The sequence below is a fragment of the Liolophura sinensis genome, chromosome 9 (assembly GCF_032854445.1).
Source record: "Liolophura sinensis isolate JHLJ2023 chromosome 9, CUHK_Ljap_v2, whole genome shotgun sequence".
NCBI lineage: Eukaryota > Metazoa > Mollusca > Polyplacophora > Chitonida > Chitonidae > Liolophura > Liolophura sinensis.
This window is the reverse complement of record NC_088303.1, coordinates 30,023,985-30,042,374: the sequence shown is the minus strand read 5'-3', so window position 1 is coordinate 30,042,374 and position 18,390 is coordinate 30,023,985. Positions and strand designations below refer to the sequence as shown.

The following is an 18,390-nucleotide window of genomic DNA, read 5'->3' as shown; positions in this document are numbered from 1 at the left end:
ACCCCATTGTATCTCTTCTGCGCATGTGCAGCCTACAGTAATCAATTTGGTAACCCAGTCAATGCAGGTCCAGTTTTGTCACGCGGTGTGACATCACTATTGCCTCTGTATGTAAGTTACATCTCTACAGGCGTGAACATCTCATACCTGTGTTTAGATTGATACAAGGAAAAAATAACTGAATGCATACATAACGTATTGTTATAGCATACAATATTGAAATATAGTGGGAAAATTTATACATGTGTCATATTTTTTATATGTATTTTAGTTTGTTTTAGGTTTACAGGAAGAGAAAGTCGTACAGTTAACGCCCTGTTAAAATAAACGAAAACAGCTATGCACCTATATGAGTTCCTATTGGTTTTACCTTATAATCGCTGAGCAAGCAATTAGACGTAGCTGGTTTCGAGCTCTCGACTTGTGATATAGAATATCACCCGGACTAAACAACCATTAACAAGGGTATGTCCTTTTTTTATAATATAAATAGAATCCGTAAAACCATATATCAGCCCAGCAAAAGTTTCAAAACTATTTTAAAAAATAAAAACTATTTTATCCATGAGTATAGAAAAACATATTGATCGTGTCGTTAGTTGGCTGTATCACATCAAATGGATATTTATTTAATTGTTTCTTAAATACATAAACATGATACAATTGATTTGATCTGTCCAGACAACCATTTTATGATATTCTCAAATATCCACGATACTCGGGTTTTAAACAAATACATCCACCTGTTGTCTGTTTGTGTCCCTTAAGATGCTCGACCCACCAGTGGATGTAATTTGAAACTGAAGAAATTTCTTAAATAAAGTTTTTATCTAAAAATCAAAGCTTCGTTGGCCGCTATTCGCCCCCTAGATTTGATGGTGGTCCATACAGTTCTGTGGCCACAATAAAAGATGTGCGATATGATAGCTTTACGATGGCACTAAGTCTATTCGGAATATTTAAACAAATAATCGTACGTATCCTAAACTTTTGACCTGGCGCTTGTGACCCGCCGAGGGCAGGCAGGCTGGCGTGTTTACCTCTTCTTTAAGGTACGGCGACCCTTATTCCGATAGCTGAGACAAACCAGCAGGGTTCATGTTTGTTCTTATTAAAAATAATCGTTAAATTTTATTAATAAGGGAACTAAGCGTGTGAAATCCAGGTTTAACGGAGGAGCACCCTTTACCCTTTCCGGACTGAATTCGTCGTTGTTTCCTGATTCACCCTGAGATAAACTCTTACCCAGCCTTCCGGGTTATCTTTGGGCTTTGTATGGTCACTGTTTACATGACACCGGCACGTGTTTACCGTCTTTCTTATTCACACACCAATTAATCATCAGTCTGGAAATTGTATTACTGTAGACTATATAGATTGTTAGTCTATATATACGTCCTTTGCTCCACGACTTGCACCTGGTGAAAGACAAACAACAATGAATCCTACAGTAAGTGAAACGATTTACATTGCAAATCACACATACGTATATGTATACACCCATATATATGTGTGTGACAGGTTCGCAGACTTGGAATCTCCAGGTCTATAAATGATATGAAGAAATAGAAACCGATGACAACCTGTTCAAAACCACTATTTCTTTATAACTGTCTTACAAGATAGATCATTAAGATTAAGCTTATCGGTTGATATACCTGTATACGTTCAGTAGAAAACCTAACACGGTCAGTTTATTATATGCATGTATATATGTATGTATGTTTGCTTGGGTTTTAACATCGTACAACAAGGAGTCAATATGTATACATGTACCGTATGTATACATAATGTGGCAGAGCTAGTCCATGCTCCAAATTGCTGTTGCCACTGATGTATTATACCAAAGACACCAAGCATAATATCCCACCCAGCCACTGACACCATGCAGACCAACCAGTCCTGTTTCATTACTCTAACCTCTCAGTGCTGTTCGACACGCGAGTAAGCAACAAGTACCATCTTTAAAGTCTTTACAGCATGGCCCGACCCGGTTCAGTTCATTTTTACGCCACGCCCACTGTTGTATGATGATACATGTTTGATGTAGAAAACGTTGACAGAACCTATTTCAGAAAGGCAATACATTTTGGACAATATCTCTAGATACAGCATCCTCTTGTAAAACTGATTTGTCAAAAACAAGATCTAATAACATTAAATTTATATTTTGAACCCCAAAATGCAGTCAGTAATAACAAGACTTGAAAGCACTGCAGATCCTCTGTATTACAAAGAATCTTGTGTAATACACTGAATGTATTTATTTGATTGTTGTTTCACGCCGTACTCAAGAATATTTCGCTTATACGACGGCGGCCAGCATTATCGTGGGAGGAAAACCGGGCAGAGCCCGGGGAAAACACACAACCATCCGCACGTTGCGGATGCCAGCATGAGCTGGACTTAAACTCACAGCGACCGCATTGGGAGGCCCCTAAGTCACTGCGCCGTGCTGGTGTGCTAACCCCATCGGCCACGGAGGCCTCGTAATACACTGAACTGCAGTGTTCTAAGACGAACCGACGTCAGATTGTATAACGAACCGACGTCAGATTGCATATAACGAATCGACGTCAGGTTATATATAATGGATGGATGGCAGATTGTATATGAGTCGACATCAGATTGTACAACGACTCGACGTCAGATTGTATAACGAATTGATGCCAGACTGTATAACGAATCGACGTCAGGCTTTTTAATAAATTCATGTCTGATTATATAACAAATCGACTTCGGATTGTACAACGGATCGACGTCAGATTGTATATAACAAATCGACGTCAGACTGGAAGACGTGTCGAGGCTTAATTCATTAACGACACGACGTCAGACTGTACAATGACTCGACGTCATTCTGTAAAAAGACAGGCTGTATAACGAATCGATGCCAGATTATATAACGAATCAACGTCGGATTGTATAACGAATCGACGTCAGGTTGTATAACGTATAGCCTTACATTGCACAGGCTATGACCAATCAGTCGAGTTCTGTGGCAAATGGTACAAACGTTATCTGTGTATATTAAAACATGTAATTAGCACGAGGGAAGGTCTGTCTGTAACCTGCAGATGGTCGTGGGTTTCCACCGGGTTCTGTCTGGTTTCCTTCCCCCATAATACTGGTGACCGTCGTGCAAGGGATATATTTTTAAAACGGTGTAAAACGCCGGTGAAATAAATAAATGAATAATAGTTGTGGTACCTGTATTTGTGTGAATATTAGAGTACAGTACTGTAAACACAACATGCATGTAGTAACAATACGCACATCTTGATGTTTGTTGATCTTAAACACAAAACATTTTCTTCATACAAAATATGCTCTGGGGGATTTTACACATGTATATAGGCCCTCGTGTATTTTCGTGACATTTGCTTTGTTATATTTTTTGAAATGTGGGTTAGGTTCAGTTAGATATTTGCGCAATGTGGCTATAACCTCTCGATTGTTATTTCATAACTAAGTTTTGTTCCGTATGTTAGCTTAAATTAATCATTTCTGCAATAATGCATGAACAAAATTATCCACTAAATAAAAACAGACACAGTAAAGGCCTGTAATGAGAGTGCAAACATTTTACGTTAAATGCTAGTTGTATCTGGCTTAGCTTTTCAAGCAAAATCAAAACATTGTTTGCCAAATCTTTCCTTTCACCAGATGTCAGTTCAAAGAAAAGCCACCAAGGTGCACCGTTTGAACACAACGCCTCTTGACCGTGGAGAACAGTGGCACTATAAAACCATGTCATCCCGCCTTCTCGGCGTGTCAGGCTGCCCCCAAAAGCGGGCACCTTGTCGTAAATTGTTATATAGGTTTACTGCTCTGATGGTCCTGATAAGACAGAAAGGAGCCCTTAGTACCTCCCCCGGGACAAACACAAAGCCCTCAGCATTTTTTGTGTTCTAGTGCCGGATTTCCCATCTACCTATAGCAGCATGGTGTTAGATTACCATCGCTGAGCGCCCTAAACTAAGGGACGTCACTCTGTCACGAATGCTAATGGACGACCAGCCCCGCCTTTATGATGTCAGAGCCGGACTTTACAACCTTGTCTTGAAAGAAAATAGCAGCATGATAATTTTAGACGCGCACTAAAATTTCATGATACTGACCCTGATCCCAGATAGCAGAACAATCAGCCGCAAAACGTGGGAACTTTGTTGTGCATGATATCAGATTAACCCCTGTTTGCTGTCATTGTAGGTAAAACTGTACACCAACAATGGCAATCATATCAGCGTTTCAAACTGCAATGATTCATTTCCACATTATATTCTGGTAAACTTTCTAACCACAATGTAATATAGGACCGTACACACACACACATATATATATATGGGTGGTCTAGGTCTGTAAAAGTATGTTGACTCTTATGCCTTCGTACACAAACGTGAGTAAACGTTTATATACCAAACTATATGCCTATACTATCCTGGGCCGGGCAAAACTATCTGATTTTAGCAAGATGTCAGTACGGCATGTCAGAGTTTCCATATGCAACAACAATTGCAAACATTGACTTGTTTAAGTTAAGTAAAAACAGCTACAAGTTGACCGAAATGATTTGTCTGAAATTTAAGTTATTTCTTGAATATATACCGGCTGTTCCAATTCATTAATTAGAGCATTTGTAAAAACTATTATAACAGTATAAAGTAAGAATTTTGTCGTTACAGACCCGTATAATATGCTATAACACAGAGCGTATATGAGGTAAGCTGTCATGTGAAACTCAGCAAATTACAAGGTAAATAGTTATAACAAATACGTATGATGGGTCAGAGAAAAGGGTGAATATAAATCGTATATACTGCAAATATATACATCAACTTGTTTAGTTTCAAATATAATATAATAATTACTTTCCTTAATCAAATGTGTAAATATCTATCCACCAGTCATTGGATGATATCTAATGACACTTAATATCGTCCTATAGATACACACATGTAAACTACTAGGCCTATTAGTTCACATGTATAGTTTAATACATACAACATATATGTCCAATCACGGTATACTAATATTGCGCAGACGCTTGCCTACAACATTTATGTCGTAATCGTCCCATACACATGTTGTAATAGAATATTTCAAGCGTGTTCGTACTATATGTATACGATTGCGAGGACAATAAGGGGCGTGCCAAGTAATTATGCTTATAAGCATATTGAATCATCGATGTTTTTCGTCCATGTGTAAGCAAAAGTGTACTCAAGGCCATTTCACTCGCGTGACAGTAGCGATAGTCTGTAGCATGTATCGTCACGTAGGCCTATAGTTAATATATTGTTCGCGTGTGTTGTCTGGGCAATTTTCATTTATTAGTTTCAATTAGCACTGAGGTGCAAAGAAGCTTAAGTTAATGGTTACAGCATGTGTACCGGTTCAATTCCAGGACGGGTTATACCAAGGTTCTTGTATTTTCGGCGTACTTAATTTTCGCCTTAATCCGCGAATAAAAACCCGAACAATTTTAAAATCTTGGTGTGCACTGTTACGGATTGGAAAGTCATAAATCTTGTGTGTTCTTGTGTACACAGTTCAGACGGTTTACTATTAGTATCCAGGCATAGCCTGTCTGACATAAAACACCAACAATTTACTGTAACATTGACAAATGTGTGATGTGTGAAACTGATCCAAATAGTGTACAGGGGCGGGCAGTTCACGCTGTTCAAGTTGATGAATATATACATACGAAAGAGTCGATATACGAACAAAGGGAATTAACTCTACAACCGAATAAACAGCAGTGGTGGTTGACTCCGCTATCCTACAGCGGCAAAACTTGCTAAAATAGGGTTTGTTCAACATTCTATGAGATCTTTGGAACCTGGTTATCTGAATGGGCTTATACTTTCCACCGTGAGATAAACTGAAACGTAATTTTTTATTCAGTAGGCCTAAATCTATACATGTCAACCAATCAATCAGAATGCTATCCGCTCATTTCATAAAGTGTCAATGTTTTTTTGGCGTTGTGCGCTTACTACCCTTTACTGTATATGTGGCCCAGAATTTTGATGATAGTCTTCGAACCCGCGACCTCACTGACCAGTGCAAGGCTTTGGAGGTAAACAGTGTAACAGAGCTTTCAGAACAAATTATGATTAGCCATGCATCTTTTATAGGTCATAACAACAAAACAATGGGGTCGTTTGAGAGATAAACTTTAATGTATGTAAACAACAAGCTTCAACATAATATCAAACAAGACTGAATGTGAGAAAATAAACGTAGCAAAGACGATATGAGATAACTTTCAATTTGAGCTTTAAATATTTCCGAGCACCTTTGTGATAATACTGAATAAAGTCTAAAGAAATAAGGTATTTCCATTCATTGGTATATTTATAGAGAAGTTTAAGGTTAAATAGATCGCAGTAAATATGATTTTCTTTCATAATCCAAGGAATATATTGTAAATATATTCAAATATATAGGTTATCTATTTTACCATGGCCGCCAAACTGACTCATCCATAGGTCTATTTGACGCAGTGGAACAACCTGGTGACGGGCGTTGCTCGTTCGTAGCCATTTTAGCGGCGGAATGACAATGCCCTGATGAAAAATTTCCATCGTCACTGAGTCGGCGTTTAACTCCCGTACATTTTCCGTTAGCTTGTGAAGAAGAAAATGGGGTAGGTTTTTCTGGTGTGAAAGGAACTGGCGACGACCTAACACCAGAAACCACGGATGTAGACGAAATTTTAGTTGCCGTGGAAACTGGTGCTGGATTAAACGCAAACTTCCTCACATAGTTATTATCTCTTTGGTCCGGTAACGGTTCTGTTTTAACACTCTCAGTTGAAGTATTCGTCATGTATCTCAGTGAAAGGTTCTGTGGCTCGAACTGGCCATTGGGTTCCAGTTTTACAACGCCTGGCAAGACATTACTTTCGTAGTTCATTCTGATTGGAGAAGGCCCAGGGTAACGTAATCCCATAGCTGGCGCTCCAACACGAGTACATCCGATTGGTTGATGTTCTACCGGAAGAGACGGGAAGTTGCGCATTGCCATTGCCTGTGACTGAGCCGTGTGCACGTTGAACAAACATTTGGTCAGGTGATTGGAGATTCTGTTGCGTAATTCCTGGTCCACGTGTTGATTCTGACCAAGGCACAGCATCACCTCGCGTGCACACTCCCCATATCCCATCTGGTATTTGGCCATCACTGTCGATTCCACAGCCGCCGTTGCCATGGACACATTTTGCACGTGCCGTAGATATTTCACTGCCATTTCCAAGATATCCGCCTTTTCTAGCTTCGAAAATTGTGAGTTCTGTAATAGAAAAAGACGAAAGAATTAATACAGGCGTGACATTTACATTGTATTAGATCTCTTAAATGGTCAGAATTTAAACCCATACCTTTATAATGATGAATGAGTTTCAAGTTTATTAAAGCGTCATAAAATTTCAGCTTGTTTCCATATTGAAAATATGTAATCACTTTTCCGACTGCATGTGAAAATTTTTTGGATGTCCATCTTAATTATTGGGTGAAAACATTTTCTGCTGTAATTTTCCGACTTTTTGATATATCAATAAACTCTATTATTCTTGTCCTTAACAGAACTGAATAAAACTCTGGTAAATTAATTAAAACATGTGCTAAATAAAACATACAGAATAGATAACTAAATATACGAAAGTTTATAAAATCTCATTAATTATATATGCTGATAAAACAGCATCGTATGTTAAGGTCATATACTTCCTATAATTTATGTACATGTATACAGAGATGACATGCGTATTTATTTAAACACAACACACTCACATCTTTGTTCATGGCCAGGAGGACGAGGTTTTTCAACTCTCCCAAACACATGTTTATCCGCGCCCTCCTTCTCTTTTCCATAAGGGGTTTATTTGTCTGCAAATTAAAACAAAAACACACAACTGAATATAAAAAATTTAAAAGACCATCCATATTGTAACTCTTCCGCGCTACTTTCGTGTCTACATTATGTTTATTTGGACAAACGTGAGTGACATTATTCTAATTTTGCACATGTTCTCTCCATTTTACCCATATAGCTGGACCATAATTTAAAATTAATGTTGTAAGATAATTCTGTGCACAATTCAAAATTAAACTACTATCGTTTTATTTACTGGGTATTTCGGATTTATATTGCAGGCTGTGCACGCTATAAAAGCAAGGACGTTTCACTTAAACGATGGCGTTCAGTTGCTAAACCATCAACCTTTGTTGAGTTACTGATGAAAACCTTCCCAAATGTAACGTGCGTATGTTCACAGAATATTTGTGAATATTTGTCGTCAGCGAATTTTTCTTCTGAGCAAACTGACATGGGAAGTTGTGTGATCTGTGTCTTTATCATATAGGTGGGTGAGGATGTAATAAGGAGGGAGGGTAACAGAACAGCTATCCATTCAGCTTGTGACTATATCTATAACACAGGTAGCTGAGGGTGTGATAAAGAGGGAAGGTAGCTGAATAGCTTCTCCATCCAGCTTGTGCCTCTATGGCTTTAACATTGGTGGGTGCAATAAGGCTCACACCTATACTAAATAAACTCAATGTGGGTGGGCTTGCTAAGTCTACCGTGCGCATATTACAAACCATGAAGTATATATCTTACACTTAATTACGTTTGCTGGCAACGCTAAGTAATAAAATGCGCACAATTTTCACTTAAAACAAAACCTAGTTTTGAAGTTCTAAACTGTCCTGTCTCGAAACTGCAACTTCCAAAACTGAAATTGCTGATGACAACGAGAGAAATCCCTTTTCTCTCAACCATTTTACTCTAAATTGACTTCTGCTTGCAAACCTTTTCCAAAAAAGCTCTTTCGCCTCGTTTTACATACCCTTCTGTGTCCGTGTTCCACTTTATCCTCCATGTTCAGCTTTTCAATCTCTCCGATTACTCCAGCTAATGTTGTTACTTCCCCGCTTTAATGTGAGATACTGGAGGCGATATTTTGATTATCACCCCCCGGATACGTCCTCTCCCCTCCCCCACGTGCTTATGGCACTTATAAGATGGTGTATTGTCCGTCCACACTCAATCGGCGTCTTCTCGGAGCAGATAAGCGACTTGTGTGAAGCTATGCCCTATTACTTTCCCACGATCCCGTGCCGATGCTCTCAGCCAATCGTCAGACGGGGATATGTGAAGCGCGCCTGTTGATTGGTGGAGCGGCGATCAGCTGCCAGGTCAATGATTATGTTTATTTCATGTCGCGTCAATCAGCGGGCGTCCACAATCTCGTGTCAATAGCCGCGCGTGCCGTGGTGATTGTGTCTCTGGCCGCCGTTACTGTGGGAAATCCCCGCCTTACGGTTACTTTCTGTTTGAGGGGAACCAGTAATATCAACAAATGCGCCAGCCGGGCATTCCGTCAGTGAGCTTGTGTGAATAGCTGCTCACCTCGGGCCCGCTATGAACGTCTTTCTCCAGCATTTTGCCGTCTTTGTTCATCGCGTGGGAAAGATTGCTGGTTACATTGTTCTTCGAGTGAAACACTGGATTCGTCAACTTGCCTCGCGACAAACTAATTTTCACAGTATCGGTGTTCTTTTTTTCAACTAAATGTCCTTGTGAACACGCGGTGTAGTTGCTGACTTCACTTATGGACAATAAAAGATAATCACAATAATTGAAGGATACATTATATCAAGCCTCACGGCCTATTATTATCAGCTGAATGCTTCCCAATAACATTCGATTGAAGCAGAATACAAAGGTCGCACGACAATCAAGACGACACAAAAAAAGTACAATTTTGTTTTGACTTCACAAATTGTTGGCGAAGACAATGACACTTTGTAATCCACAATTTGCAATTATCTCAGGACTCAGATGAAAGAAAAATGTATATTTACCGCGATGATCCTGTGGTGTGCGCTACTGAGGAAAATAGATGGATGTGCGTGTCTTGACACTCGAGATGTAAGCTAACATAAGCTGCAATTACATAAATGACATGGAACAAAACCTGAAACTGTAAATTAATGCCCGTGCTCTAAAACAACCTGCATGTGAAAAAGGGAAAAGCATTTACAGGCAGCATCTCGCAGTGTTTTTCACAATTGACTTGCATTTTTATATACCTCTTTTGACGGAAAACAATTGTTTATTTCGGAGGGATTGAAATACTCAGGTCATGGGAAATGTCACTGAAACTGACATCGTGTCTGACATCAAACCGGCCGACGTATGTAGAAAAGACGTCATTCGATACAAGCGGCGTAAAAATGGCCTTTTTATTAGGTTATCTCGTTGGGGTTTTTGTGGGGTTTTTTTGTTTTGTTTCTTTGTTTGTTTTTGTTTTTTTTTGTTTTGTTTTTTGGTTTATTTGTTTTTTTTTTGTTTTTTCATAAACGCATGTTTCTATCTAGATGGCATTTCAGAAATAAAGACCTTTTTGGTTAACAGTCAACAGTCGGAAACATGTTGTTAATCATTTTTAAAAACGCTTCAATTAAACGCCATGAACTAAGTCTTTGTTTATAAACAGTGAACGGTTATATAGAACGTGTGCTGGACTTTTCATTCCACGTGCAACTGGCGTTCAGGTTATCAGTATGAAATATACCATATACAGCTCTGAACTTCTAATCACAGACGGGCATGACGCCATATCTAAATTTCTTTCTAGTCTCAGTCATTTAATTATTCTATGCATGGATGATCAAATCGTTCTGCTGATGCTTCTGAAGTTCCTACCAGGCCAATTTGATAAAATCTGTCACACTCTGTATTAAGCATAACTAAGAAGATCTCAGCCTGGATTAGGGCTAAATAGTTATACAAACCATGCAATCAAAATTAAAGTGACTTTACATAATTTATACCCAAATGTCATAATTTTAGGTATTTGAAGTCTAAATTTATACATAATGAAATCATCGATAAGCTTAATGTGTTATTTATACCATGTGTTAATGACATAACGATAAGCATTATATGAAAAACTGACGTAAATTGGTATGCGGTGTACATGTACAGATTTTCGTGTTTAAAGTATTTGTTTATTTCTTTTTCTTTCTGGTGGGACATTCCACAACGTTTTCACCTATTTATGTCGCCGGTAAGTTTTATGTGTTGAGAGACGCAAACTGTTAACTGTTGCGTTAACCTAATCCGTCGTGCAGCAAGAAGGCACATTGCATGCACTCTAAGGTTTCCTTCGTCGTCATATGACTGAAAAATGGTTAAGTACGACGTTAAACCCCAAGTACACACTCACTCACTCCATGCAACAGAATTTCCCGTTGGATCAGTTGATAGAATGATTCATTAAATCATGAAACCCGAGTTCAAAGCCACGTTTGAGCCACACGATGGATCCTACAACTATACAATAGACGTCTAAGTTAAGGTTGGATGTCGTCATGGTTTCACAGTAACATGGCCTCAATGTAAGAAAATGTTACTCTAATATAACTGGGTTTCGTTGAAGGCAATACTTGAACTCTGTCTGTACAGGTGCCAGTATACAAGTATTTTTTCTTGTTTGTATTCTCGCTTTGTGTCATTGTAGAACCCACGTATATATGTAAGTGTAAAAACCCTGCAATATATTCATTATTTTTCGCACAGTTATAAGTTGGCAACTGTTAATTTTCGACTGCCACGGGGTCGTGGGTTTCCCCCAGGTTCTGACCTGTTTCATCCGATCATAAAGCTGGCCGCCGTGGAATAGGTGAAATATATGAGTATGACGTACAACACCAATCAAATAAATAAATAAATCGGACTGACCGCCCTTGTATAAGTGAAATATTCGTGAGTACGACATAAAACATGCACCAAATAAATAAATCAAATATTCGTGAGTACAACATAAAACATGCACCAGTCAAATAAATAAATCAAATTCATCGCCATCGCAAAGCTATTAATGAAAGGCCTGTCACTCAGTGATTATTAGGTTAACCTTCGCAGGACTAATTTGTTTCAATTAAAAGAAAAGGCAGTAATTATTCCTATACATCATGGAAGTTTCTTATTCTACAGTGGACAAAACCACGTCACGTGGATCTCAGCATTTCATGCTTCAGCTCAGTTTTTATTGAATGATTTAAGCTAGTGTGCTTCTCGTCTCTCAGATACACATATACAGAAGTTTGTGGTATAAATTATAACACACGTAATATAACAGGAGTCGTATATGAGCATTTCATGATGTTACACCGAATGACGGTGTCAGCGTGACCAATGCAATGTAGCACCCTAAACCGAGCACCACCCTAAAGATAATATTTTTGGTCGAAACGCGAGTTGTTCCTCGCTGTAATCCGTTTCGCGCGTCGTCTTCTTCGGTCAGTTTGATGGGTATTTATTTATTTATTGGATTTTTCGTACTCAAGAATGCTTAACTTTATAAATAGTTTTGAAGTTATGACATAGCAGCTCTGAGTCAATCATCAGCACACATTTTAGTCACGTCACTAGAGTACTGGAGGTGAAACCAAACCGAATTTAATCCAGGCGAGACAGGCCTTGAATAAGATTTTAGCATGAATGTAAAATATAGCTGTTAGGTAATAAATGTTTTTCTGAAAATGTAATCCAAATGTGCTTAACCTTCAAATGTGATAGTTTCATTGTCCTGTATTATTACTTTCAACTTCAGAAATCGGCAAAAATCAGCATTTAGGTCCATGATATTTATCACTTCCTGGTCCTTGCGAAGAGCCCGGAAGCTCAAAGCTATCGATACAACGGTGGCCAGCATTATGTGTCATTCGGCATAATAAAACACCTATATTGCATGTTGCTGAGTGGAACATCATAATTTTGTTGGCTTTAGGCAGTTGAAATGCAACTCGCGATGTGCGCTCGTTGTACATCAGCTGTCTCAAGGTGTTCCACTCTGTAACCTGCAACAGCTCTATAATATAACCTTGGTGACATAGGTATTCTGGGATGAGGAGTGGGAATAGATATAATTCAACGACCACGGTTATGTCTTGTGTTTTTCTGACTCAAATCAACCCCAATAAATCAAATGCATTCCAGAATTCTTACGAAGCTCATGAGCTTAACAATACCATGTGTTTGACTGCTGCCATTTAGGTGAGAAATATCATTAAAAATACGTAATGTTGTATTTTCCGACAAATAGCTGTCGGTTATTGTAGTTTTCTACCTTTAAACTCCTCAAACAGACTCAGGGTTAGAATTTCGTTACACGAGCCGGAGTTCACGGTTCTTTCGGAACTTTCATGAATTTACAAGCCTAGGGGAGCAAATTTTATAACTTTGCAATCCAATACAAATTATCATTGGTCCAAGCAGAGGTGTGTATACATAAATATTCACATAAACGTACACAGAGGCATGGTATCGACAAACGTACACAGAGGCAATGTATCGACTACCGAATTTCGCATTTCCAACGAAGTTAAAACGACTTCAAAATACCTGCCCTCAGCGATTGCCCACAAATGAGCCACAAAATTTAAAGGAGAAGGAAAATTAAATATTAAACAAATACCATTGAAAAGAGTATGCATTTCCTCGCAGATGTATGCCATAAAAAATAGTTTAATATGTACCTCAAGCTGATAAATTATAAATAAAGTCAGCGCCAAAATCCGCTGTGGGCGACTCCATTTTGCGTAAGAACTGGTCCTGAAGTCTTCTGTGTTAGGAGGAGAATCGCCGCCGGAAGCCTCCGAAGTGCAGTTCGTACATTTCCGGTAGAACTCTTCTTGCCAGAAGGTAGCGAACAGTACAGTTCGTTTTCCGCTTGACGATCGGGAAACCGGAATGTTGGAAGTAGGTTCCGAGTTTACACGAACAAGCCGGCAGTTTTAACTACTCTCGCTGGCTGAGAGGCAACACACCTCCAGCAAAATGTGCTCTTTTCAGCCTATTGTGTCACTGTTTTAAGTTTTCTTTCCTTTAAAAGTACTTAAAACCTGATCTCCATCATATCTGGCCAAAATATGACCCGCATTCACCCCACTCCTGTAATGTCACATAATTTACAATAATATACTGCACAGCGTCGTTTCCATTTGGTCATTCTGGATAATTTACCATCTGCATCAGATATGTGACCTCTATTAGCAGAGATAGCAGAGGGTTTGCTACGCATCTCTGTATGAGAAGAGAGTAGCGGTCATTTTACCACATACACAAAACGGCGCTGGACATTATCCTGCGACAGATAAAATGTCCAGAAACGTTCTGCATCTCTCCACTCCTACTAGGCCTACTTTTGTTCAGCCTAATATCTCACCGCATTCCATTTAATAGCTCAATGCCTTTGCCGTTACACCTTGTCATGGCGTTTGAGACAAAAATTACCCATGAAATACTTCTCTACGGCCTTAAGTATGCAGTCTCTTATGTGCCTTACCTTTTCATCTGTCGATTTATCGCAAGCTGAACATTGATGTGTTATATACCTTGGTGATGCCCAAAGCAAACGGCTGGTACAAACAGCTTCGACATATTCGACAAGGGCAGGTAACTGCATCAGGTTTTTAAATGGAGCGCGCTCTGATCCTCGACCGAACAAAATTTGGCCAAACTAACGTCAGAGCAATCATGCCCCTCTTACTCACTCAAGTCTGATCAGTTGTTGAATACCGAAAGATTCTAATGAATTGTTTCATTTTCTTAACGGCATACGTGCCACTTTCCAAGCTCGCTTTACATCACTGCCACAAAATGAACCTTGCGAAAGAGATAGATAAATAAAAAAAGATATACGGTACCTTTTTTTAAACAGTGTCATATGCGCTTTACATCACTGCCACAAAATGAACCTTGCAAAAGAGATAGATAAATAGAAAAGATATACGGTACCTTTTTTTAAACAGTGTCATATGTGGTCTCTGCTTGTAAGATTCGTGAAATGATGTTATCTGTCAGTGAATCATGATTCTTCTGCCGTATTAATTGTGCCTTTGTGCTTTGATAAACTTAATCACTTTGTCTTTGCGCACATTTCTTATCAGTTGTGACCAACTTGCATTTCAGATTCTTAGGCGCTATGTATACCTCTGCGAGTCCAACATAAAAGCAATGTTATAAGGGAACATACGTTGTCTTTGTCAGTGTTTGCAGGTTAACTCTTCATGACATAATCCTACGTCATCCCCTGCTGACTGACTTACCGCCTTCCAGGTCCGCACCCCTATAGTAAAGCCAGCCACGCCCCCATCCGCCGGGGAGAACAGATCATTTAGAAGTCTTTTGTTTCCACCTGATGGGGAACTGTTAATTGAGAGGCGGGGTACATCGACCCCTCATACAATCCCTTCCCAGCGGATCTGGTCAAAGTACCCCTTGACACTTACAGCTTTGTTACGCTGCTCTTCAAATTTCAAAAGACTCTTTAAGGCTGGCCTATCGTATACCTAGTAGGTCCCATTCTCTGAGACCACTTAATTCGCTCCCAGAGGTCAACATAAAAGGACAGGATAGTTGTATTATAGCGCAAACAACAAAAGTTGCACAAGAGCAGTTTTCATTGCATTTGGTGAACAGTGAAACGCGATTTAATGTGTTTGTGGCTGCGTTTATTTCAAACTTTACTCTAACACGCTGCCATGTTTGTACACGTATCGTCAGTTGACTGGACATCACGCAGCTTGCTCGGAAACGTTCTAATAATACTGTGATCACATCGGATTGAGCGGTTTATAACACTGTGAAAGTGCAAACTTGAAAATTATGCAGATAATTTTTTTATAAAGAGTAATATTAATATAAATACTTGAACAATTAAGTCGTATACATCGTTTTATTCTTCTCACTTAAAAATACCCTTGAGATCTTGTATCATTTACCAAATTACTGTAAACAATTGACACATCTACACCAAGTGACAACTGGTACTATTGGCTATGCTTACGTCACAAAGTCTGAAAAATTGTCCAACGATTCGGGTTAATGCAGTCGTGTGATATGTTTGTGTAAATAGCGGGGCAGTTTCCCTCGGTTTATTCAATTGTCAGGTGCAACGCATCGCCTTGTGACCGAGAAACGTGTATCTATTAAGACGGTTGTTAACCTCAGAATCACAATGAAGTGAGCTCGTTTCACCGTCGTATCTTATTAAAAATTTATAACGGTTACTTCCCGAGGCTATGTTAACGTTAAGCGAATGGTTAAGTTGGTTATTTACATAACAGATCGCGTTCCCACGCTGGTAAGTGAATAGCAAATATGTTTGTGCACAAACGGAACAGAAATGAATTAGCAGCCAAGCGAAGGTATATAGCAGAATGTATAATTCGGTTAGATTCAATTTCCATGCTATTAGACGAAAGGAAAATATTTCTCAGAGAAAGACAAGCTAAGTACTGTAAAGGAAGGGCTTTGTACATGATATGAATTAGCTGAGGTAAATATGTTATTTTTATAAGACAGGCAACTAAAGAGATATTTGGGCTTTTGTAAATCAGGTGTATATACTAATGACGTCATTATGCATCCATTTAGGCGAATGTTTCAGGAATATCTCGTAGCCTCTCGACCTTGGCAGACTTGGAGCTACGGAAGGATATTTTTAAAAGCGTCACACAGAATGGTCGACTCGGTCACGAATCAACTCGGACTTGCCAAGGAAAACAGACAGACAGACATTGATAGCCAGTCAAGGACGTCATAGGGGGAGGCAGTTATGTGGAGAAATGGAAAAACACAAGCTCACATTTACCAAATACCTCCTGTCAAGATCACGTATTGCTTCACTCTGTACGTTTAGTAATTATGTTTTGTTAATTGATTTTCTCGTAAAACAAATACGAGCTGGGCTACTCAGGAAAAGATCGGCGACTCACAGGAGCACCAGGGAAGGACGAAGTTCTGACAGCCGGTGTGTGTGTATGTTAGAAGCTGGGCAGGGTAGGGTGACTGATCTAACATGCCCTGTGTTCGTAACGCCGACAAAGTGCATTGGCCTAAGTAGCAGAAATTCGACTTGTACCGCTTTATGTGGGTTACAGATAAGTGGTTTTGCATCTCCACCCGCGACAATGGATCCATGTCCACAAATCTTCATATACTTACATTTATGTCGTTCTTTCTCACAAGCTATATTTTACTGTTAAATGTAGTCGAAAAAACTTTGGCAAACGTAAAGTCATAGCAGCCCAAAACTGCTGAAAGTGCAATCATAGTGACACACGTCAGATCAACGAACCAAGTCAGACACATATATCATGTGATCAGTTTTCTTTACACTGACAATGTGTAATACTTACATATGTATGGCGTGCATGGATCCGTCACAACTGATAAAACTGCACCCACCTGTCGCGCGTGTCACTATATTATTGGGCCAGGAGTTCGATCCCAGAGCTCGGCATATCGTCTTCATTTAATCTCTGTTTTGCACTGTTTTACATTGTACAACTGTACTGTACAGTACATCGTGTATTGAATTACATTATGTATAATTTAAATCACGAGTTACTTCCGGGTCCCCTACAACAGACCGCAATTTTAATGACAAGAAACTTCATATATCGCTCGATATTTAAGTAAGATAATGAGGTAATCAGACGACTTTGGTCACAGTGCCTTCTCCATCGAGTCAATACGCAGTGTTTTCAAAGAAGTTAAGTCTCATACGCGAAGCTGGCAGATTTTGCGTAATATAACTAAGCGTGTAACGTGACCAGATATCTTCGTTTAAAAAAAAAACCTAAATCACGTGAGGTTTGCACTCGCCAAAGAGTCCGATTTTCTTGACTCAGGCCGCGGTGCTGTCAGTTTGTTCCCAGCACTGCTCACAGTAAGACTTCTTGTATGATTGCCTATGGTCTCGGGCATATGGTGTATATATGTAGGTTTACATTACAGGTACCCGGCGGGAAGGTCTGGCATCAACCTGTGGATGCTCGTGGTTTTCCCCTCCGTTCTGTCCGGTTTCTTCCCACCACTAAGTCACTTCCCAAACCTGTTCATATTTCAATCCTCTTCCAAATACATAGGTTAGTCAGTTTATACTTAAACTGCACTTTATGAAACGCTACAGTGAACCGAGTTGTATTTGAATGCATGAAAGATTATGACTCAACGCCACATCGGCAGTATTTCAGCCATATCGTGACGAGTATTTGGAAATTTAGGATTAAATTCAGTACAATGAACTAATCTAGTATCTATACCCAGACAGCCGACCTTGCTGGCATTCAATCACATGTATGTCAATCAATCAATCAATGTTTTGAGGCGTATAAAGGCTCCCATCTATCCACATGTGGAAGCCCACAAATAACCTGTCGACATTATACGTGAAAATGGCTTGTATATGGCGTTAACAAACAACCAGTCAATCGACATACACTGTATACTGGAATACAGTATGCTAACGTGATTCCATTAAAAAATACATTTTCAAAACGACTGGACACATGGGGATTCGTT

General features: G+C 39.3%; 1 protein-coding gene across 1 annotated transcript; it reads right to left on the bottom strand.

Moving 5' to 3' along the window:
* Positions 1-6,173: 6,173 nt before the first annotated feature.
* On the bottom strand, positions 6,174-9,058 carry LOC135475550 (transcription factor HES-1-B-like). The gene is made up of 3 exons (XM_064755475.1): positions 8,858-9,058; positions 7,800-7,895; positions 6,174-7,299 (listed from the first exon to the last, which is right to left on the bottom strand). Exons 1-3 carry the CDS (start codon positions 8,888-8,890, stop codon positions 6,466-6,468), a joined length of 963 nt encoding a protein of 320 aa, XP_064611545.1. The 5' UTR covers positions 8,891-9,058; the 3' UTR covers positions 6,174-6,465.
* Between the last annotated feature and the right edge of the window lie 9,332 nt (positions 9,059-18,390).

What these genes read in the sequence shown, in the direction of transcription:
- LOC135475550 (XM_064755475.1), bottom strand. Translation starts at nt 8,890, where the DNA reads ATGGAGGATAAAGTGGAACACGGACACAGAAGG. An exon ending in TGGAACACGGACACAGAAGG is followed by an intron (nt 7,896 to 8,857) that starts GTATGTAAAACG and finishes TTTAATTTGCAG; the next exon opens with ACAAATAAACCCCTTATGGA. An exon ending in TCCTGGCCATGAACAAAGAT is followed by an intron (nt 7,300 to 7,799) that starts GTGAGTGTGTTG and finishes TTTCTATTACAG; the next exon opens with AACTCACAATTTTCGAAGCT.